At 47.6% G+C, this 24,240-nt stretch overlaps 1 protein-coding gene across 1 annotated transcript in view; it reads left to right on the top strand.

The window, feature by feature from the left end:
- LOC107107164 (ADAMTS-like protein 3) overlaps positions 1 to 24,240 on the top strand; it is a 263,683-nt gene that overhangs the window by 153,561 nt on the left and 85,882 nt on the right. Inside the window, exon 12 of the mRNA XM_015407420.1 lies at positions 8,305 to 8,333. Within this exon, the coding sequence (XP_015262906.1) occupies positions 8,305 to 8,333 (29 nt within the window). The remainder of the gene's footprint in view (positions 1 to 8,304; positions 8,334 to 24,240) is intronic.

Here is a 24,240-nt window from a genome sequence, read left to right as displayed (position 1 = left end):
AGTTCACCCTCTTTCTATTTCTCATTCTCTTTAATATGGAGAAGAGGTTGCTGATGCATTTTCCTGACGGTTCATAAATACCCCGCTGTCCCTTGCCAAGTCATCTGGCATTTGCATTTCTTTGAGCCGTGCCTGTCTTTGCAGCTCTGTTCTCAGGTTCTTCGAAGTGGTTCTCCTGAGTGATGCAAAAGTGCTGGTGCCAAAAGAACATTTAACTTATAGATTTCAGAAGTGCTATCAAAGGTTTCCCAGCTATACAAACGCTTGCCCTCCTGATGGTATTTGTGTATGAATCCTTGTAATAAGAATTAATCCTATTCTTTGCAGGGAATCGAACAAGCGAGGAGAGCAATTTTTGTGATCATATGGACCTTTGCATTGAGTCAGTCATTCTCTTTCTCCCTTTCTGTCTCTAAGTTTTTCTGCACCAGGTTTTTGCTCCAGCTTGGCATCTTAATGGCATTGGTTCTTCTTCTTCTTTACACACAGTATCATTTGCCAGTCATTGCTCTCCCATTTTTTCTTCAAGTTTTCTCTTGTGTTCTTTATTTTCAGACCACTTCGTGGTGTATGGAATCAGCCTGGGAAAAACTTGGGGGGAAATGGAGAGCAACAACTGAGAAGCAATACTGTGTGTAAAGGAGGGGAAAAACTGATGCAATTAAGAAGCCAAGCTGTAGTAAAAACCTGAATCAGAAAAGCCCTGTCTCTTTTTTTCCTTGGTACACTGAGGGCAGTTAAACAAAAATTCTGTCATGACTTCTAGGACAAACTTTACACCTAATATCAATTTCACTAGATAGCTGAAATCAATTTAATAGAGATTTTAATTCGTGCACCTATAATAGATAAACACCAAATTAAAACCCACTGAGGTGATCCTAGTGGGGAGTAGAATATAAAATATACGCTGTTAAAATATAGTAATAAAATGCTGATAAAATAAATAATTCAGAAATACTAAAACAACTATCCCTGCCAAAAAAGGATAGAGATAAAATGAACAAACAAGTAAATAAAACAGAGAAGAAAGGAGGGGATGAAATAGTGTCTCGTTCTCAAGGTTTCTCTAATAAGCAGCAGCAGCTTTGCCAAAGGGGGTGTGGAGAAACCTCCCAGCCTCTCCTATAGTTCCTGTCCCCCTCAGCTGAGCTCAGAGTCTCATCCCTGTCAAGGTCAGCCTCTTCCAGATAAAATTTGTAAGTTAAAAGCTAAAAGAGCTGCAGCCCAGTAAAACACAGAAAGAAAAAAAAGCTAGAAGTATTAATAACAACAACAAAAACAATAGTTTAAAATCTATGAGGCTTGCAACACCTTCCAACTCACCTATTTAAGACAGTTCCCCCCTCTCCTCCTAAAACGGAGAAGGGAGGGAGCTGTAGGCAGAAAAAATATAAATACAGAAGTGTTGGAACTAAAACCAAAGTAGAACAAAATAAAACAGAAACAAAATTACTCCCCCCGGGCAGAGGACAGCCCAAAAGCATCTAATCTCTAACAACCGGAAACCGGAACTTTACACCTAATATCCATAGTAGGGGTGTGCATCCCGAAATTCTCAAGCCAAAAAAATATACGAAAATCACTGTTTTGGGTCATTATTGTGATCTCCAGAACAGTAAACACTACTCTGGGAATCTTAGGCATTATGAAAAACATTTCACATTCAGATGGTTACCATCATCAACAGCAGCAGGCATCTTGCTGATCTTCTTAGTGGTCGCTGTGCATCACACCCATGGGAGTATGTGCCTGCACTGATCCGAATCGATGGTATACAAAGCTCACAATGGGATTTTCGCACCTCCCTCCCAGGAACCCCACTGCGCATGCCCAAAGAAGCGGGGCGCGGACATCCCGCCAGTTCTCTTCTAACCGCTGCGCTGTTAACAACTTGTTTCTGCCGGTCGGTGAAGAAGTATTTGTTTTTCTCACGAGGGATTTCTAAATCCGTTTTTCTTTCTTATTTTTTGTCTTTACTTTAAAGACTTTTGACTTTGACAAGCCTTTATTGGCATCTTTAAAGACTTTAAAAATCAAAACTTGAGGGTCGCCGTTACCTCACGGCTTCCCGGGGCCCCCCTCTCTGAGGTAAATATTCTTCGCCTCACCTGAGGGCTCCTTTCTTTTTGTGCCCTTCTGTATTTTTATGCCCAAAAAGTGGGGGTGTTTTAAACAGTGTGTCGGCTGCAGTAGTAAACTTGCCTCCCATGACGGCCACACACTTTGTATTCTCTGCCTTGGAGAAACCCATCGTCCGGAGACTTGTCGCCATTGCTTGAAGTTCTCCAATCAGACCCATAAAAATAGGGCCACGAGACTTCGGGTGGCACTATGGGAGTCCGCATTGGCTTCGTTGCCGGGCGAAAAGATGTCTGCTGAGACCCAGCCTCTCAACCGACAGTGCCTCCGTCGGCATCGGATGACACTTCGACATCCGTCCCACTGCACCGTTCTAAATCGGCATCAGACGTGGGACCGTCTTCATCCAAATGCTTGGCTACGAACGAGGCTTCCTCCGCCTCGACGCCTGCTAAGAAGAAGAGGGTTAAGCACGATACAGAGAAGTCTCTGAAGTCTTCTCTTTTAAAAGACCGCGCATAAGTCTTATGATCTGAGCACTGTCGGTGTGCAAATGGGCTCTGCATTACCCCCTCCTAAGCGGGTGCAACCCAATGTCGATAACCCTCCTGCACCAGAGCTGCCTGTGATGCAACAACTACCTCAAACTGAGGTGCTGGACTCGCCCATTCAGCACCTGAACCCCCTGGTATCGGAGGTCTCTATGGACATTAGACCCATTTCGATCTCGTCCTCCGGAGTCGATGAGGTCATCCCACACAGATCTCAGAGAGATCGTTCTCCGTCGGCATCATTGTGGGCTAGCGATCGATCTGGACCGGACTCTTGTTATCGTCATCCTCGATCTAGATCCCCTCAACATGGGGAGCATCGATATTGATCGGAGGAGTGTTCTAAGTACGGTCATTCCATATCCAGGCTCTCCTATTCACCCAGGCAGGAGTTAAGACCACACTCCCCGACCTGCTTTGAACCACCTGTCCCACCTCCATGGGACCATTGGCAGCACATGCCTTCTTGGTTCAGCTCATATCCAGTCTCGACATCAATGCCATGGCTGACACTGAGGCGACAGTCGGACTGGGACCGTGGGTCATGTCATTCACGTTCTCCCCAACATAAATCCAAACCTTCCGCGTCTCTCTCCAAACCTCCGGAAGAACCTTGTCCCCCGCCTCTCCTTTCCATTCCTCCCCTGCTTTACCATCGCAGACCACACCGATATCGGACACAACTACCCGAAGGGCTGATGTATCCTTGCTACTGACACCGGGGTCACCTTCCAGATCCTCTGACTCAGATTTCAGTGCCGAGGACTCAGATGGGCCCAGTTCAACAGGGGGCCCTTCACCCACGCCTACGGTGTCTGACGACCTTCCGATCTCACCTTCAGAAGACCTTTCTTCATACGGAGATTTGGTCAAAAGGATGGCACTTTCCTTAGGGCTGTCAATAGTCCAACCTCAACCATTGGTGTCGGACACTGTCTTCGATGTTGTGCAACTCGAAACCTCCACAGCAGTCACCCTGTCCATGTCGACCGTCCTTCTCCAGGCAGCAAAGGCTCCATGGGATAAACCATTCTCTATCCCTGTGTCTTCCAGGAGGCTGGATCATATGTATAAGGTCCAGGAGATGGAGGCTGAATTTCTCCATGTCCATCCTAAACCCAATTCGATGGTCGTGTCCTCTTCCGCTAAGAGTAAATGTACCCTTGCTACACCTTCTGATAAGGAGGGGGGAAAGTTGGATTTGTTCGGCAGACGTTTTTATTCAGCTGGAGCTCCAGGAATTAAAACATCTAATTATATCACTTGCATGGGCCGTTATGAGTACTTGCTCTGGGAGCCTTTTACAGATACCTTGACCTCATTACCCGATGACAAACATCAAAAGGCCAGGAAGCTGCAGAAGGAAGGGTTGTAACTTTCTAAGCAAATCATCAGTTCTTCCTTGGACACGTTTTTCAAGATGATGTCTTCTGCAGTCGCCCTCCATAGGCACTCCTGGCTTAGAACACTTCCTGCCAACACTAAGGCATACATAGAGGACTTACCTTTTGATGGACAAGGTCTCTTTCATGCTTCGACAGACTCGGCCCTACAAGACATAGACAAGAGCATTAAAGTGTCTTGGTCGTTGGGGGTCTCTGCCCCTTCTAAGCCTTTCAGACCCCGCTCTTGGTCACATTACAACTCTAGGTGCCAGTACACTAAACCGTCACCAGAGGGAGGCTATAGGCCATGACAGTCCGCTTCTGGGAATAGACAGCAATATCAGTCAGTCTAGACAACGGTACGGCTCTGGACAGCAACATGTCAGACCGAAACCACCCAAATCCGACAAACAGGGCCTTTGACTTCCGCCTGTCTACCTCTTCCGACCCTACCCGCCTCCATCCCTATCTACATGCCTGGACCGCCATTACGTCAGACCAATGGGTCCTTTCCATCTTGACCAGTGGCTATTCCATTGAATTTCTGGAACTCCCACCTCTCCCCATAGTCGTCACCACGCCCCTGTCGTCATTCCTCCTTGAAGAAGTCGCCACACATCTATCGAAGGGTGCCATAGAACCTGTGCCTCTAGACCACCAGGGCCTTGGTTTTTATTCCGGGTACTTTGTGGTACCCAAAAGGGACGGCGGGCAGAGGCCAATCTTAGACCTTTGCGGCCTTAACACCTATATACAATACTGCCTCTGTGGCCTGACGGTGTTCCTGTATCTGGACGACTGGGTTCTGGTCGCGCCTTCCAGGGCCCTTCTCATACAGCATGTATCCCAGGCACACAATGTCCTTCATTGCCTCAGTCTCCAGGTCAACCACAAAAAGTCGCAGCTGGTTCCGTCTCAGAGTGCAGTTCATAGGGGCGATGCTCGACTCCATGGAAGACAAAGCTTTCCTGCCCCGGGACAGAGCCCTCACTCTAGCCACCCTTGCAGAACAGGTTTGGCTACATGACACGTCATCTGCTTTCCACATTCAGCGCCTTCTGGGCCACATGGCAGCTATGACTGCAGTCCTTCACTTCATAAGACTGCGAATGCGTCCCCTTCAGCTCTGGTTCCTAAGGCACTTCAAGCCCCTACGAATGAGCCAGTCGGTTTGTCTCTCTCCATCACAGGAAGCACACGACTCCCTTCTCTGGTGGTCACTGGCAGACAACCTGATAAAGGGTGTCCCTTTCCGTCCCCTTACTCCTGGTCTTACCCTCACAACTGACACCTTGCTGTGGGGATGGGGAGCCCACCTCAATGGCCTCTCCGTAAGTCACAGGTGGGATGCCTTGACTTCTACAAATCACATCAATTTTTTGGAACTTCTGGCAATCAAGCTAGCCCACCAATGCTTCCAGCCCCTTCTCACGGGGAAATGCGTGTCTGTGTTGACAAACAATACAATGGCCCTCTCTTACGTGAACAGACAGACAGGGTGGAATGGTCTTCCGGAGTCTATGGGCCTGGTGCATACCTCTGCACATTTTCCCCATTGCCTCACACATCGCTGGCAATACCAATGTGCATGCAAACCTACTCAGCAGGGGTCTCTCTCAGCGTCACGACTGGGAGCTGAACTGGACTTACCTACGTCCCATATTCTGAAGCTGGGGTACGCCTCACGTCGATGTGTTTGCCATCCGGTGCAATGCAAAGTGCGCCCTGTTCTGCTGCAGAGGGGCGTGAGATCCCAGGACCTTGGGAGATGGGCTCGTTTACCCTTGGAGCAACAACTTCCTTTACATGTTCCCTCCTCTGCTGCTGTTGCTGAGGACGGTCCAAAGGCTCATGAGGGTTCACTAGAAATGCATCCTGATCACCCCCTGGTGGCTGAGACAACCCTGGTTTGCCAACCTCTTTTCGCTGACCAGGGACCACCGTCCCCTTCCGCAGGTGCAAGATCTGCTCTTAGCGGGGAACGGCACTCTTCTGTTCCACGAGATCCACAAGCGCAGACTAACAGCCTATCTTGTGGAAGTTTAACATTTTCAGATAGAATTACTACTGTGTTACTCAATGCCAGGAAGGACTTTACCTGACGTTCCTACAGTGGGAAGTGGACTCGTTTCTTAGCCTTCTTACAGCTCTCAGAGGTACCTCCAGCTTCTGTGGAGCTGGACCTAATTCTGGAATTTTTGCTTTCGCTGGCGGGAAAGGGCCTCTCAAACTTCTCAATTAGAGTCTACTTATCAGCTATTTCTGCCTACTATTCGGGTATTGAGGGTCTCTCTGTCTTCTCTCACCCAATCTCAAAGAAATTCCTGAAGGGTCTGCTCCACTTATATCCGCCGATCCGTTTACCGGTACCTTTGTGGGACTTGCTGCTGGTGCTGCGTCATCTGATGGTACGACCCTTTGAGCCAAGGGCAACTTGTGAACTGAAACATGCCGCCTGGAAAACTGCCTTTCTCGTCGCCATTACCTCAGCCAGGAGGGTGGGTGAACTCGTGGTCCTTCATCACGACTCACCCTTCCTTGTCTTCCTACCAGATGGTGTGAGACTGGTACCTGACTTCTCTTTCCTGCCTAAAGTGGTCTTTCCATCTCAGCGCTGAGATCTTCTTGCCGAACTTCTTTCTTAGCCCGAAAGATGGCCAACAGCGTCTCCTCCATGCACTAGATGTTAAGAAGGCACAACTTTTCCACCTTGACAGAACACGTTCAAGTAGGAGGGACAATCACTTATTTGTCTCCTACTCCAGTCGCTCCACAGGACAAAAGATCTCAGCACAACATCTCTCCAAATGGATTGTTGGCTAATCGCCCGTTGGCTAATCGCCCGTTGCCCTTGCCTGTGCGAGCGCATTCCACAAGATCCATGGCTACATCTACAGCCTTCTTGAAGGGTGCTTCCCTGTCAGCGATCTGTGGGGCTGCAACATGGTCTACTCCGAACATGTTCATCAAGCCACACTGTTGATGTTCGTGAACACCACAGAGTGGACCTTGGTCGTCTAGTCCTTTCGTCAGCAGAGCACTGAGGGTACGACAGCACCCACCTCCAAGTGAGCCACTGCTTTTCAATCTCCCATGGGTGTGCACAGAGACCAGGAAGAAGATAAAAAGGTTGCTTACCTGTAACTGATTATCCTCGAGTGGTCATCTGTGCAGTCACACCACCTGCCCTTCCTTCCTCACTGCTGTCGCTTCAGTACTTTTCTCCGGTTATTGACATGACGGCGGTCAGAAGGAACTGGTGGGTTGTCCGCGCCCTACCTTTTTGGGTATGCGCAATGGGGTTCCGATGCATGCCTGGGAGGGAGGCGCAAAAATCCCATTGTGAGCTTTGTATACCACCGATTCGGATCAGTGCAGGCGCATAATCCCATGGGTGTGACTGCACAGATGACCCCTTGAAGATCATCAGTTAATAGGTAAGCAACCTGTTTTTCTCTGATTCTTATGCTCTCCTGGACAACAGCATTGCTCCCTTCCAGTTAGATCCTTGCGAAGGATCAGGAGCACATCCAGCCAATCATCACTGGAGACAAGCCCCAGAGAAGAAATGTTTAAGGCTTATAGATGCTGCTCTGAGCTAGACAACCATTTTAGAGAAATGAGAGACCCCACACACCAGGAGCTCTTAAATAGTAGTAGTAATTAAGGTACACTTATGGTGGATGCGCAGGGTTAAGACATGTGTCTCACAGCAGTAGGATGATTCATTCATCCCCTGCAAGGAATCTGTAGAGTTACCTCTCTATAGAACAGATGAAGCTGCCTTATAATGAGGCAGACCATTGGCCCTTCTAGCTCAGTATTAGCCTCCTTCAGTCTAAAGAGAAGAGGTGAGATATAAATATTTTAAATGAACTTTACTCTGTGACTGGCAGTGGCTCTGGAAGGTCTTGTAGAGAAAAACCTTCTTCCTGAGATACTCTAGCTGGAGATACCAGGGATGGAATCTAGGAGCTTCTGCATAGGAAGCTGTGAAGAAATGCACACACACACACCTCAGGCTCTGAGATGTGCATTTTAAAAGTGACTGTTTTTCCCCCCTGTGGGCTAAAAATGAGAGGAGGAAGAGCAATTCATGATTACCAGGCGAGGGTCAGCTGACCACATGCCTATGCAAATGGCAGCTGAAGTGAAAAGCACCCTCCCCTCTTCCCAGCCAGCAGCCACAGAAAGGAGCTAATTTGCTAGACAGACAGGAAGAGAAGGGGAAGTTCCCAGGCAGTGTTTCCCAGCAGTGCTCAGGTTCCCAAGGGGTGGAGAGAGAGCTTTAAAAAAACTCAGGAGCTGGAGAAATGTCTCTCTGGGTGCTTGATCCTCAACAAGGGCTGACCTCCAGCTGGGCTGTTCTCCACAGCAGCCATTTTTTGCTGAACTTGAGGCAGGCCCCAGCCATGGGGGGGATTTGGGGGCAATGCCCCCCACAGGTAAGTGCTGCCCTCTCAGACAAAAAGAATCAGAAAAAATCTGGGATTTTTAAAAAATCACTTTTTTAAAAAAGTAAGACGAATGTGGGTGTGCTTCAGTCTCATTTTTCCCAGTCTGAAAAATAAATAGGTTTTAAAAAATGCAATAAAATAAAATTGCAAAAAAATATTGCAAAATGCAAAATAGATTTGGAGATCCCCTCCTTCCTGGCTTACACAGAAAATCAGCCCAGAATAAAGTCTCTCCAGTCAAAAGGATTAGAGGAGAACTAGAGGTTTCAGTGGAGCCGAAGCTGCTGCTTCTGCTGCTGCAAGAGGAGCAGTGTGGCTGGGGTGCCCCCCCAGACTTTCCCATGCCCCACCAACCAATTTTTTTTGGCTATGTCTCTGTGGTCTTCCTGGAAGCTTCTTGGATCTCCTGGGAAATAGAACAATGAGAGGACAAACTTGCAGCTTTCTAAAAGTATCTGTGCCTGCTCTGTTTTTCCCATCAGTTAGGGCATATTTATATCATGGACAGAAGGACTGCATTTCTAACCAGTTTCTTTTGTTCCTCCTTGCTTCAGTCTGGTGCTGTGCTAAAAGAATGCTTGTAAACATTTTCTTTTTAATAAATATTGTAATCTTTTGATGCTGGCAGTGGTTCTCTGTACCACTTAGTCCTCCAAGTGTCTTGGACATGCTATTGCAAGAGGGGCCCCAGGAGGGAGGAAAGCAGTCAGTGGGCCCATGGCTATTTCTCTAGGGGAGCCCCAAAACTATAACTGATCCTCACGGTAACCAGGCTCTGGATAATGGGAGACATAGAGGCAAGGCGTCAGAACCAGGAAGGAGAACTGGGATTCCTGTTCATCCCAGTGGGAAATCCCTAAAACGAACAGGTGGTGACACTTGAGTACCCTAGTGGAAGGAAGTGGTAAACCCCGGCAACGCCTAGGAGTGGGTGGGCAGAGTCAAAGCAGGCCTATTCCATCACATGAATCTAGGAGCTTCTGCATATGAAGCTATTGTGGCATGTCACTGTGTGGCACATATCTCAGTCAGATGGGTTCAGAATAATGGTGGCTCCCTAGTGAGAGCACCTTGCAGGTGCATGTCAACTGCCTTGTTTGTTTTGATCAGCGTTTAAGCAGAGGCACTGTTTGCAAAAACTGGCACCAGTACATAAGGCCTTGTTGACAGGGCTGACATACATGGCTTAAAATGGGTGTCATCACACACAATGTAGTTCATTTACTTTATTTATACCCAGCCTTTCTCCCCAATGGGGACCCAAAGCAGCTTACTTCTCCAGTTTATCCTCACAACAACCCTGTGAGTTAGGCCAGGCTGAGAGAATATGACTAGCCCAAGGTCACCCAGCAAGATTCCATAACACAAGTGGGGACTTGAAGCTGAATTTCCCAGATCCTAGTCTGACACTGTTTTTACACAAAAGTACCAGTTCTTACAAACCGTAGAGGGGGGGGGGGGGGGAGATTTGGGGCATCCACACAATTTCATCCCCTTATTGTCCACTTTCCAGGTTTTCCCTGGCTTTGTGCTGATCTTTTTCAAACTTTGTTTGATATGATGGTTTTGGAAATATGGTAGTCAAAATGTGTTTCCATGCCATGTGGACAGGAAAGTGTTCATTTTTGAAGGTCACACTCATAGTGGTACCATGTCCATTGTGCCAGCTCTTCCATGGCTACCAGTCCTCTTCCACTTGCCACCAGAGTGCTTTTAATAAAAGATCAGTATGTGCTAGATAGGCTATTGTGTTAACCATGACAACAATCTATTGCAATGATCAACCTCAACTAGATAGACACTTGAAAAAGGGCAGGCCGGTAACCAAGGAGGGCACACTGTGTTTCTGATGGAGATCCTCTGGTCACTGGTGTTCGAAAACTGCTGGCCCATACTGTTGTGAATGGTATGGTAAAGAGATGGAGATCCCCCCCCCCTTCATACTGTGGGGCTGAATGGCAGTAGATGTAGGAAATACTACTTTGCATATTGCATGATTAAACTAAGGAATTCACTGCCTCAAGATATGCCACCAGGCAGTACCCTTTCATGGCTTTAGAAAGAGTGAAGTCAAATTTATATTCATAGTCTACCATACTTCTGAATATCAGATGCAGGGTACAAACAATGGGAAGCCTGCTACCTCACCACCCAGTTTCCAAGGCTTCTAGAAGCATCAAGTTGGCCATTGCCAGAAACAGAATGCTGAACTGATCCAGCAGGGCTCTTCCTACATTCATGAGTTACAAACTCAGGAATGTTTCTTCATTAAATGGAAAAAGCAAACAAGCAAACTTGGGAGGTCAAAGAGATGGTACCTAAAGAATAATGTGTATGTTGGGTTGCAGCTTTCCTCAGAGAGTAGAACTGTCTCCTTGATTGTCTTCCGTTTTCCATGCATATGTATCTTTGCTTTTTGCAATTTTTCATACAGCCTAAGGTGAGCCTTCTTGGTTTTTTCACATTCCGCTTGTAAATTGTCATCACTTTAAATTTGTTTATCCTTTTGTTATATTTTTAGCAGAAACTGCAACATGAAAATCTCATCTCCTAGTTCGGTGGTAGGCAAACTGCGGCTCTAGAGCCACATGCGGCTCTTTGGCTCCTTGAGTGTGGCCCTTCCGCTGTAGGCACTGATGGCCTATTCCCTCCATTGTTCTCTATGGTGGTAAAAAAGTAACTTTTTCCCCACCATAGAGAACAATGGAGGGGATGGGGCAACCTGTTTGGGGGCCTGTAGAATTGGACCCCCTGGTTCAATGTTCCTGAAACATGGTGGGTATCTTGGGGAGAGGCTCCAGCAGCTACCCTGCGATTCTGGAGCCTCTCCTTCAAACCCCCTCTCCTCCAGCCCCCAGAATACACCCTATGTTTTCACCATTGACTTTAATGGCCCATAGGATATAATGGGGCCGAACTGCGGGAAGCCCCAGCAGCCCTCAGGCCGGAGAACGTGGAGCAGTCTTGGGAGGCGGATTGGCAGAAAGCAAAACCAAAAGCGCAGGAACTTGAGAGAACTCCAGGAATGGAGCCGGTTCCTCTTCCACAGCCCAAAATGCGACCCACGAACCCTGAGCTTGCTTTTTCTCATTTGCGAGTCTGGCCTCCGCACTCCTTTAACGAGGGAGCCCTAAAGCTTGGGGCGGTGGGAGTTTCTTTGCACGCAGCTTGTGCAGCTCTTCTGCTTGCCCACCTCTCGCCTCTGCACCTCATCTTCTGCCAGGCATGGAGGAGCCCAGCTCGCCCAGGCTTCGCACTGAACATGTTGCTGACTCTTGTTTTGTAGTGCAGAAGGTTAAGGTCGTAACATTTACATTAGGTTAAATATGCCACAAAGCACAGTCATTTCTAGGAAACCAACACGTTTGAATATTTATAAGACAAAAACTGATGGGCTGCCTAGCTGGAACATTATAGCAAAGCAAAACAAAGCAATCATGGATGTTCAAAGGGTTACACATAAATACCATTAGGGGTAGGGGAGGAAACAGTTTTCATAGGAACACATGGAGTTCTCTCATAATGAGTCCGGCCAAGGTTAGTATTGTATACTTTGACTGACAGTTGCTCCCCAGTGTTTCAGGCTGTCTTTCATCTCACGCACTATCAGATCTTTTAAACCAGAGATGCCAAAGATGATACCTGGGACCTTCGCATGCAAAGCATTTGCTCTGCCAATGAGCCATAGCCTCTAAACTGTACGGATGTTTGATGCCCACCTCTATGGATAGAAACCAGAATCCTGGTGGCAGGCTCTGCACTTTCTGTACTTTGGATGTCCATGTGTACAACAGCCATTGCCACACAGGCCTATCTGCATAAGGGTAATTTGCAGGTTTTGTGCTGCAGTTTGCAAATCACATCTATGTGCCCAGGGGCTCTCATGCAGAGGCTACTGAGCAAGTCTTGGTATTGGGAGGGGGCCATAGAATTCACAAACATAATGCTGACACTTAATGTGCCTATAGTGTATTGTGGTTATGATTCCCAAAGCAAAATAACTGAGCCTTTGACCCCACCATTTCTCAATGAAATGCTGTTGTTCCAGCAGTTACTTGTTCCAGAAATTTGTAGGTTGCCTCTCTAGATCTGCTTGAGGTGGCTCACAACTAAAACAACAAAGCAAAACCAACCTTGACAATAAGAAGGACTCAATAAAGACAAATAACATCAAAACAAGTCAATAAAGTAAAGAAATAAAAATGAGACACTAAAAACATGCCAATTAAAAAAAAAAGATAATAAAGAAACAAGCCAGGGTATAAAAGCATATAAATCAAATGGAGCAGTCAAGAATGATATTGATAACACAGTCCTCAGGTTATTTACAAATAGGACAGAACCAGAACCAGATGGATCACCACTGGCAGTGAATATTAATGATAATTAAAAGATGACCTAATGGATTTGTCTAACTCTGACATTTAACAGGAAGGGGCCTTACCTTAGTTTTATGGCCCATCACCTCCAGTGAACCCTTTCACACTGAGCCACTGCTGAGGAACCCCTGAGTGTGTTGCAAAACGTTCTGGAGCACATTCTAATTAAGATGTCCAGGTCCTTCTGGCAAGGGGGGGGGGCTCTTGTTGGCAATGGAATGACATTGCTGGTGATGCACTATACAGAGTTTGCCCCATATGCCAGAGTGCCCCTGGCATCCTCCTCCAATGTGCAGGCCACTTCCAGACACATGAGGAGTGATTTGGGATGCTGCTAGCTGAGGTTTGGCAAGCCTAATTCTAAAATACATGCTCTATTCCTGCAGGCACTAGGTAGTCCTATGGGATTTTAGCAGTGCCTTCCTTAAACAGAAAATATAATCCAGAATGTATCCCACACTGCCTTATAGTGGCATGTTGTAGGGGAGATCACTAATAAAAAACAAGCCGACTTTCAGGGTATCGTGTTACTGTTAACACCTCCTCTCAATGAGAAATGTCTGATAAGCTTCTGAGCCCGCTCAAGACTCCCTGGAACATAGTCTGAAACCACTGCGGTTCGCCATTGCTTTCCTCCCAAGGAGCAGGCGTCTTTTAATTTCATGGCTGCAGTCACAGTCTGTGGTGATCTGGGATCCCAGGAACGTGAAGTCTGTCACTACTTCCACGACTTCCCCTTCTATTTGCCAAGGCGTGATGGGGCCGGATGCCATGATCTTAGTTTTTTTGATGTTGAGCTTCAAGCCCACTTTTGCGCTCTCCTCTTTTACCCTGAGCAAGAGGCTCTTGAGGTCCTCTTCACTTTCTGCCATTAGAGTGGTATTGTCTGCATATCTGAGGTTGTTGATCTTTTCCCCCGCAATCTTAATTCCTGCTTGTGATTCATCTAGGCCAGCATTTCGCATGATGTACTCTGCATATATATTAAATAAGCAAGGCGACAATATACATCCTTGTCGTACTCCTTTTCCTATGCGAAACCAATCATAATGTACATACATACATACATAACAATGTACCTACCTATATAGTTTAAGTTTTAAAAATTTGGCTCTCAAAATAAATTTCAATCGTTGTACTGTTGATATTCTCTTGACTAATGAGTTTGCCCACCACTGTCCTAGTTTATTTCCATAATAGCGATCTTTTGTGCCTCCAGTCTTTAAGTTTTAGTTTTTAATGAATATGGGAAATAGCCTTCATAAAACCTGCAAATAAAGATTTGCCCTAAGCCAACACAATGGAGATAAATATCCCCACCCCAGAGGGACCTGACTGATGTCGGTGGTAACAGCGAATACAGAGAGAGAGAGAGAGAGAGAGAGAGAGAGAGAGAGAGAGAGAGAGAGACTGTTTGCAGAGCTAAGCCAAGAAAAATGGAGGTTTGACCTTTCTGTTTTTTACTGGTGGAATGTGATGATAGTTGATACCCATCATTATTGTAAATGGCTCTCCCTAGAGCCTTCTTTATTTACAGGGGGATTTTCAATAAGCCTTCCAAAAAAAGATTCCACATCCGTTTTCTTTTAATAAGCTTAAAGAAATAGAGACCTCTGCTGTGTTTCTGTTTAATAATAACTCAGAGAAACGGACCAGCTTTAGGAACTGGCAGCCTGACAGAGTGTGGGGTAGTCTTGCCCTTCTGTTTTGTTATGGGCCTGCTCAGAGGCTGCTTCCAGACAGTGGGGACTCATCCCAGCTGGGGATGCCAGCCAACGGAAGGGGTGCAGTGTCATGGGGGATTTTTTTTTTTTAAATGCAGCCTCTTATACTTATCAGAAGTTCATGATAGAAGTGGCAAAGAATAGTTCTAGGAATTGTCCCCAAACTCTATGGTTTTACTTTTACCATAGTGTTTCTGGGAACTCCTAGAACTACCCAGTATTACTATGGGTAAGCACACAAGGCTGCACTTTGGGGCCAGGAGGCAGGGGATCCCCTAGGGGCTCGGCAGCTCTAATCACAGCTTCCCCCACTGTGTGCCACTGAAGGGGGAAGGGAAGATGGTTTCTTTGTCAGTGGTGACAATGAAGCTAGCAGGGGCCATGGTTGCAGCACGTGTTGTGAGTTCATCGCTGCTTGAGCAATAGTTTGCAGTGAATTGGCTTGTGCACATGGGGGGGGAAATTGAGTTGCAAATAATCACTATAATACAACGCATGTGCAATATCTGGTGTTGTGTGGGAGTGCGCCCCCTGATTTCAGGTAGGCTGTGCTTAGGAGGAGAATTTTGAATTCAGCGGCAATTACCAGCTGGAGAATTGCATGTTTTAGTTTAGCTGATGGCCAGCCTGTTTTTTTTTAAATATATATATTCTAAGTTATTAAAAACACAAACACTTGCACTTGTGTTGCTGTAAAATCCCAGACACTAATATGCAACAGGAAAACCTCAGTTACCATATAGACCTGCTATAAGTCAAGGGAAAAATGCTTAGAATTTTCGGACTTGTCTTCGTAAATGAATTTGTTCTGCGGTTCAGACTTTCAAACAGAAATGCAACGCTTCAAAAGAATTCATCATACATTATTTTTGGATCCTCTTATGCATCCAGCCGGCCTGTATATGGACTGAATGCTGAACTGCTGGTGTACTGCTGTCAACACTTTTAATAAAATATTTTTTCCCTTGATGTTCATCAGATGTTTGGGCTGGTTTATGCCACTTCACAGCAAAAAGCCAAGAGAATATTATTCTTGGTTTTAGATAAGCAACAGTTTTAGAAACTCATCTTATTGGGGACATTTTTCTCCTTCCTTTTGTGTTTCCTTCTGTCTGCGCCTCAAGCGGATCAGCCTCTGCCATGGGCCCTTCTTCCCAGGGTTCCCTGGGGAACTTTACTTCAATCCTATTGGCCTTGTTGCCTGGTCAGTTGGGGAAGGCAGAAATTGGAGGCAAGTGAGTGGTGGTCTAGTGCAGGGAGAGAACCTGGTGACCAGTCTTGGCTACATGTTTCTCAGAGCAAGGGGAGCGTTCAGTGCATCTATCAGACAACAAATCACATCTCAGGTTTTGCAGGATTTCCTCAGCCGGGAGGATTCTGGACTGTCATTCAAGAGTCTCCACTTGAATTCTCTGCTGTTTCTTTCTGGTAGCCCTGACTGTGAAGGGTGTCTTATGCCATTCAGTGCCTGACCTCTGGGCTGGAAGCTTTGAGACCAGCCTGCCACACACAACCCCCAAACCTGAATCACTTAAAGCAGAGCCTGGCATGCTGGCTCTGTGTTGGTTGTGCAGATAGAGACTTGGGTGAATCGTATTGCTGGCCACTCACAGTTCTTGATGCAGAGACAGTTTCCAGTGGGCAGCCATGTTGGTCTGCAGTAGAAGAGCAAGATTCGAGTCCAGGAGCACCTCAAAGACCACCAAGGTTTTGACGTCCAGTTGATGGCGGCGTGCTCACGGACTCACCTCCCGGACCTCCCAGGGGTGTCTCCGTGCTCTGGCGGACAGAGGGGGTTAGCAGGCTCTTTAACCCCCCCAAGGGGCCCGGCGAAGGGTCCCCGGCCAAGGAGCTTTGAGGGGGTAGCCTCTTCGATGGCTGAATGCCAGAGAATCAAGGCTCCCCCTTGCTCCAGTGGTTCGTCCAGCCGAGAGACCAAATGGTACAAGTGAAGCTAACCGGGTCAAGTGTAGGAGATCGGGCGTCAGAAATGATTAATGTAGCAGGGTCGGAAGACCAACTATGAACGTGAGTCAACTGAGATAAGATTTTTAAAAGAAAAGACGCTCTCTAGCCAACACGGCGGAACGGCAGAAGCAAGCGGGGGAGGGACGTCTCCCATGCGTAAATCACTGTCTTTAAAGAGCAGATGTCGGTGGTAACAGCGAATATAACAGCGCAGCAAAAGCAGCTTGCAGTTGTAACAACAAGCATCACTGCTCAACAAATGCAAATAACGGACTTGATCCAAGTAATGAAGCAGGATGCGGAGAAAGTAAAGGAAATGGCTGAGACAACGCAGAAAGTGAAAAAGAAAGTGCAAAAATTGGAAAAGAAAACTGTTTCTTTGGAAGATCAGATGCTGCAAGTGCAAATGGATAAGGCCAACATGGTCCTGCGCTTCTAAGGGGTGCCAGAGAATAGAGGAGAGAATCTTAAAGAACTGATGAGTGAGCTACTCGCCCCAGTAACAGATATAAAGGCGGAATTGTTACTCAACGACATGGATGTGGCCTACAGATCATATTCAGGATATATAAAGATAAATAATCTGCCTGGGGAAATTGTAGTAAGATTCTCGAAGAGGCACATCAGGGATGCTATCCTGAAAGCAGTGGCTGTGACACCCCTGAAGGTGGGGGAGAATGCGGTCAGAACGCTAAAGGATATTCCATTTGAAGTAAGGCAGCGAACGAAATATAAAGAACTTGTGCTCTTCCTCCAAACAAATTCAATTGGATACAAATGGCTATTTCCAGAAGGAGTAGCATTTAAAATCAAAGAGAAGAAGGTTAAGATTGACTCTGTTCTTAAAGCTCAAGAATTTCTAAAGGAGCAGCTGGGAAGGTCAGAGGAAGAGAAAAAAGAAGAAGACAGCAGGTCCAACGGCGAGCTGGAAACTGGTTCATCTGGCGAGGACTCTTTGTCTGAGCAGGGGGCAGCAGCCCCGAAAAGTCCCTACAAACTGCGGAAAAGAGAGAAGAAGAAGTAAAGGCTGAAGGACTCAGAATTGTGCCTTTGAGAACTTTGGTTCCAGGGGATGATGGGGGGCACTGTTATTGGGCAATTAAATGTAAATGGGGAGGGTTAAAAGTTCTAAAAGATTAACACAGTTCATAAGAAGTACAAAGATGATAAGTTTGGATGCTTAAAAAAAAAAGCTAGTTAGAGGATCTCCTCTCTTGAGTTTTTAGTCAGTAGTGGGTTCTTTACTTTCTCCCTTATATGTAGTTTTCCCCTCCCCCTTTTCTGTTGTAATTTTTTGTAGTGTTAAAAAAATCAATGAAAAAATCCCCTCCGGGGGCTCAAAAAAAAGACCACCAAGGTTTCCAGTGTACAAGCTCCCGTCATCAGATACAAGTAGGAATGGAGATTCCTGAGCCCTTATATCCCAGTCCCAAGGTGGGAGGGCTGTTGCAGCGAGGGAACTCTAGATGCAGAGGCACAATGCACATAGTAATCGGCTGGATTGGAGCAGAGGAGAAATGCTTGGGGTAGAAAATCCACATCTGTAGTGAGATAAAACTGTGAGACAGGCACCCTGTTGGGGTTTAAAGCTGTTTGATGGGGTATTTCTGATTAGGAAGAGAAGACTTAACCCTTCTCTTCTCCAGTGCCTTGGCCCTGGGTCTTTCTTTCTGTCTCTCTCCTTCTTTTACACCCACCCAACCGCCCACAGCTTCTTTTCAGGGCAAAATTAAATGACTAGAGTTCCATTCCAGAAACTCCAGCTTCCTGTGTCATTTGGTCCTGTCTGGAACCTGCTGAGACTGTTGCTGAGCAACTGCCACCCATTCACAGAAACCTCGTGAGCATCCCATTGAAAGGAATGATGGATTGGATCATGTTGTAATGAGCTTTCCCATTATCTAACCCTAACAGTTATCTGCATATTTTGGATGTCTGTGCCTACAGTGAGATAAACCCCCTCTTCTTTCAAAACATAATCAAAACTTTTCTCAAGCCCTTTTGAGAGTTTCTTCTATGGCAGGAAATCCTGCAGTGCCAAATGTTAAGTTTCCACTAGTTAGGAAGTGCTTAAATTGCTGCCTGAGCCATCCATAGATAGTACTTGGATTTAAGCTTCCACATGCACATGTCCTTACTGACTGAGGGACACCTTAATGAACTTTTCGATTGAGGACCTACCTGAAGATGGAATCTAGTCGAGAGTCAGCATGGTGTAATGTAGGTGCCCCCAACTTTGCTAAGCCTGTGGACACTTTGCAGATTTGGAGGAGTGGTAGCAGGCTTTACCGCGACATGGCTACTACAGGGCAAGATCAGTCACAGAATATCAGGTGGGACCACAGAAGGTTGAAGTTCCTAGCCAGGGCCGGTGTCAACATACCCTGAGGTGAGGCAGCTGCCAGGGTCCAGGGTTTCTAGTGGGGCCCACTGCCACTTAATACCCCCCCTGCTCCTCCCCTGCCACCTGTGTGCCCTTCCTCCACTGGCTCACTTGCAAGCCCTCAGCTGCTATTACTCTCAGGCACAGTCAGTGAGGGAAGGGTGAGCAAGGGGCTAGTGGGGTACCCTGGAACCAGCCCTGTTCCGAGCCAGGCTAAATATCTGGATGGTCCACAGAGTGTTGAGGAGTTCTGAACTGAATGCCCTCCTGCAACAAAGGCAGTTGCTTTGGATGCCTGCGAGCACACAAGTGATATCTCCTGGGCTCTTCTAAAGAATTTACTGTACTGAGGAGCTGGAAGAAAGCTCAATCTGTGCTATACTCTGGGCATGAGATGATGTTTGCTTTTAGTTTCCAAAGGGGGGGGGGGTTGGGCCTTGAGTGGCCACTTGAAAAGATTGCCAAGCCCAGAGATGGAGGAAATTCTGCATCTCTGTCCACTCTGAGGCTGTGTGACTGGGGCATGTCAGCCTGGGGTGAGCCCAGCAATTTGTTAGTCAGCTGGTAGGAAGCCATTGTGAAAGAGAAGAGGCCATTGTTTCCACAGTCAGAGGTGTGGTTTGAAAGATGAATTGTGGGGGTGTGGCATTGGCACGGAAATTGGCGGATGCCTAATCTGCTCGCTCCGGACCCAACCCTCCCTCCCTCAGCCAAAGCGATAGAACATTAATCTGAAAACGCTCTATAGATATGTAAAAGTCTGGGCGATCTAAAAAAGCATCAAAAGGTAACATTAAAAACTTTTTACAAGCTCTAACTTCGTCCACACAGACGAAGGAGCCCGTAGAGAAGCCTATACACCAATCCAAAATGGCGGCTGAGCAAAGTGCGACGAAGAAGAAAGACCAAAATGACAAACCGGTCACAGTTAAAATATTACAGGCAGCCTTGAAATCAGCATTGCAAAAGACTGAGCAATCCATTCTAGAAAATCTTAATCTGCAACTAAACGAGATTTTACAACCTCTGGTGGAACAAATTGAAGAGATTGAGAAAACACTGGCAGAGACAACAAACAATGCAGAAACAGCTTTAACCCTGGGACAGACACTTCAAACAGAAAACCAACAATTACAAAAAGATAATGATAACATGAAGGAAAGAATTCTAATTTTAGAGGTGTCAGCCAGAAGACAGAATTTAAAATTTAGGGGATTTCAAGAAGACAAAGATGAAACTCCAGATCTGCTGAAATTCATGAGCATGTGGTTAGCAGGAATTTTGCAATGCAAAGAAGGAGTTTATCCAATCTTAATAAAGGCACACAGAATCGGGACCCTAAACAACCCAAACAGGAAGTTCCCAAGAGACATATTAGTTGCCTTCGCTGACTTAAGAGTCAAAACAACGGTCCAGAACATTGCAAGAGAAAAAGATCACCTAAGATTCAATGAGCAACAAATACTAGTCTTTCCAGATTTACCATCAGAAGCCTTGCAGATCAGACAGAAACTTAAAATAGTCACTCAAAAACTAAGAGAGGAAAAGATATTCTTGTTAAGTCCTGAGCTTAACAAAGAGTCAGAGAGTGATTTCAGCCAAAACTTAAGTTTATTCTTCTTCACGATCACTTCTCCAACACGGTACAGCATCTGATAGCCCAAACAGTTTGTCCATTGAAACTGCTCGGTATTTAAACATTCCTGGCTAATATAGCCACTCCTACTTTACAGATAACAAACTATCAGGTTGATCGCATAAGGACCAATCACACACGTTCCCGCTTCCAGCTTGCTTGAATGTGATTGGACGCATTTGTCTTGGACTTGAATCCCTGTCCAAGACGAAGCTTTACATTGCTTCCCAATGAGATGTTTCACGTTACATCTCATGCATTCATGGCAGCATCTGAATACATTACAATTCCCTCCCCCCTAAGCAAATACAGTCTGGAACAATCATAATCACTTAGGTAGGTAGGTGCACGCCGCGTTCTCTGAGACCTACGAGGTGGAATAGGTTCAGGGCACATTTCACTCAGTGGCACTCCACTTGACTCTGGGACCTCAGAGTCAGGAACATTCCCGTCCGTTACGGTCGGTTCAAGAGTAGGGGTCTGCTCTGCCTCTTGACCAGTACTGCGGCCCTCAGGCTCTTCAGTACTCGCCTCTTCTAAAGGTCGTGGGAAATCCTCAGGTTCTATGGACTCAGCCGGCTGCACGGTGGAACGGTCGGTCGTCCACCGCTGCCTCAGCTGGTCTATGTGCCTACACCACTTGCGTCCATCTGCAAGTCGTACCACATACATTCTAGTATCAATTACATTAGTAATAGTGGCTGGGAGCCATGAGTGACCACTGGCATAATTTCGAGCAAACACTTGCTCGCCTTTTTCGTACGCTCGGACTTTCGGACTCTCGCTCTGCTGTTTCGGTCCAAGATCATTGAGGTCCGGGTGCAATCTGTCAAGCAAGGTTGTTAACCTGCGACCCATCAACATTTCGGCCGGGCTCAGCAAGAAGGACGCTAACTTCACCCCCCAATCACCACACACTAGCTTTGACAGAGCTTTTTTGGTGGTTCTAACCATTCTCTCCGCCTGGCCGTTCGAGGCCGGGTGGAACGGGGCCGAGGTTATCTGCCTGATACCATTATTGGACAAAAACTTTTCAAATTCCTCAGAGGTAAACTGACTGCCGTTGTCACTTACCAATACGTCTGGTATCCCATGGGTGGTGAAAAGGCGCCGCAGCACGTTGATGACGGACACGGAAGTAGTGGAGTGCATGTGCGCAACCTCTAACCACTTCGTATATGCATCAACGATAATGAGGAACATTTGCCCCTGTACAGGCCCCGCAAAATCGAGGTGGAGCCTCGACCAAGCTTTTCCCGCCGACTCCCATCTTTGCGGAGTGGCGGTTGGTGGATCAGGTCTGGCCTGCTGGCAAGGCATGCAGGCTCTGACCCATTCCTCGATGTCAGCGTCTAGCCCGGGCCACCACACATACCCGTGGGCTAGCGCCTTCATGTGGACCATGCCTGGATGGCCCTCATGAAGTGATTCCAGCACTTTTTGTCTCAATTTGTGAGGTACTACCACCTGGTTTCCCCACAATAAGCATCCCTTTGACACTGAAAGTTCGTTCTGGCGCATTTTGTAGCCTTTAAACTCCGGCTCCACAGCCCCCATAGGCCACCCCCTCCAAACCCAGTTCAAAACTCTGGAGATTACAATGTCTTTAGCGGATGCAACCGCAATGTCCTTTGAAGAAATTGGGGCTTGGGCCAGTTCATCGATCGCTAACACCTCGTTAGCTGGAGCTGGGTCTGAGTCCTGGCCGGGCAGAGGGCAGCGACTCAGCGTGTCTGCATGTCCAATAGCCTTACCCGGCCGGTGTTCCAGATCATAGTCATATGCAGACAGAAATAGAGCCCACCTCAGCATGCGGGCTGACATGATGTTGGGAAGTTGCCGGTCCGGGGCAAATATTCCCAACAAGGGCTTGTGATCCGTTACAAGCAGGAATCTGCGTCCATACAAAAATTCGTGAAATTTCTTCACGGCAGAGACAAGCGCTAGTCCTTCCTTGTCGATTTGCGCGTAATTCTTTTCCGCACTTGACAGGGATCGAGAATAATACGCAACGGGGGCTTCCTCCCCATTTGGCATTACATGACTGAGCACTGCCCCCACCCCAAACGGAGACGTGTCTGCAGCCAACACCAACATCTTTTGGTCGTCATAGTGCGTTAACACTGCATTTGAAACCAGTAATGCTTTGACCCCTTCGAACGCCCGTTCTTGTTCTGTGTTCCACCACCATTTTGCATCTTTGTGCAGTACGGCATGCAACGGGGCCGCTACCGATGCCTTGTGGGGGAGGAAGGCATGATAGAATGCCTGGAGCTCCTTCTTGTTCTGGGGTCGTGGGGCATTCTTAATTGCCTCCACCTTGGTATCCGTGGGGTGGACACCATGCTCATCAACTCTAAACCCCAAGAATTCCACACTGGGGACACCAACAATACATTTTGATTGTTTTACTTTGAGGCCAGCTTCTGAGAAGCATTTCAGGACTTCTCTGACCCTGCGCATGAACTCCTCATCGGACCCCCCACCAATTAGCACATCATCAAAGTAGGGGACAGTTCCAGGAACCCCCCTAAGCAACCCTTCCATCAATCCCTGGAATATACCCGGGGCAACATTCACACCGAACTGAAGCCGGTTTACCCGGAAAGCTCCCCTGTGGGTGACGATGGTTTGTGCTTCAGCCGCCTCTGGTCACAGGCAGCTGTTGGTAGGCTTGGGCAAGGTCGAATTTTGCAAACACCTTCCCCCCCCAGGACGCCAGGACATGGCTGATAACGTTATTAGCGTTATTAGCTGGCGGTCTGAAGTTCTGCGGAGCCTGCTAGCTACAATGCTGGGGCGACCAATTCCAGTGCTCTTGGGGAGAGGGAAGTATGGCGGTGGGTCACGGCGGAAGATAGTGGGAAGGACACGGAGAAACAGAGCGGCTCGGTGTCCTTCCAGCCTGCGACCCATCCCGAGGGTGACTGGCAGTGGGGCCAGGATTAGAAACCCCCCTCCGGCATTGATGCTGTGCAACGCCAGGTCGGGACTTCATACAGGAACAACAAGCGGACCTGGCGTGCGTGACCGAGACCTGGGTACGGGATGGCGAGATGGTTGCGCTCGCCCAACTTGCCCCACCGGGGTTCTCGGTCCAGGGGGCGGGGGGGAGGAGTGGCGTTTTTCATTCGGGAGGCTTACTCCTTCAGGGCGCTCCCGCAGGTGGAGATCGCGGGCATCGAATGTGTCGGCTTGCTGCTGGAGGCTGAGGAGAGTTTGGCTATTTGGCTGGTGTACCGACCACCTAACGCTCCGGCCAGTAGCCTGCCATCCCTGCTGGAGGCCGTATCTGGCTGGGCGTTGGAGCACCCTAGACTGTTAGTCTTGGGGGACTTCAACGTCCATGCTGAGGATGCGACCTCCAGCCGGGCTATGGACCTAGTGTCGTCCATGGCGGCACTGGGACTCTCCCAGTCCATCTCGGCCCCCACGCATCGGGCCGGTCACATGCTCGATCTGATCTTTGCAGCAGGAGTTGTGGTGGACCGGATCACTGTCTCGGCAGTGCCATGGTCGGACCACCATGTCCTGAAGGCCCGTCTGAATGTCCCACCCCGACCCTGTTTAGGTGGTGAGCTTATTTTGGCTCGCCCGCGGAGCCAAATGGACCCTATGCGGCTCCAGATGGCTCTGCGGGATCCAAGGCCCCCTGGCGGCGCGTTAGATGAGCTG

Source organism: Gekko japonicus, unplaced genomic scaffold (assembly GCF_001447785.1).
Source record: "Gekko japonicus isolate JY-2015 unplaced genomic scaffold, Gekko_japonicus_V1.1 scaffold322, whole genome shotgun sequence".
Lineage (NCBI taxonomy): Eukaryota > Metazoa > Chordata > Lepidosauria > Squamata > Gekkonidae > Gekko > Gekko japonicus.
This window is presented reverse-complemented; position numbering and strand designations above follow the sequence as displayed.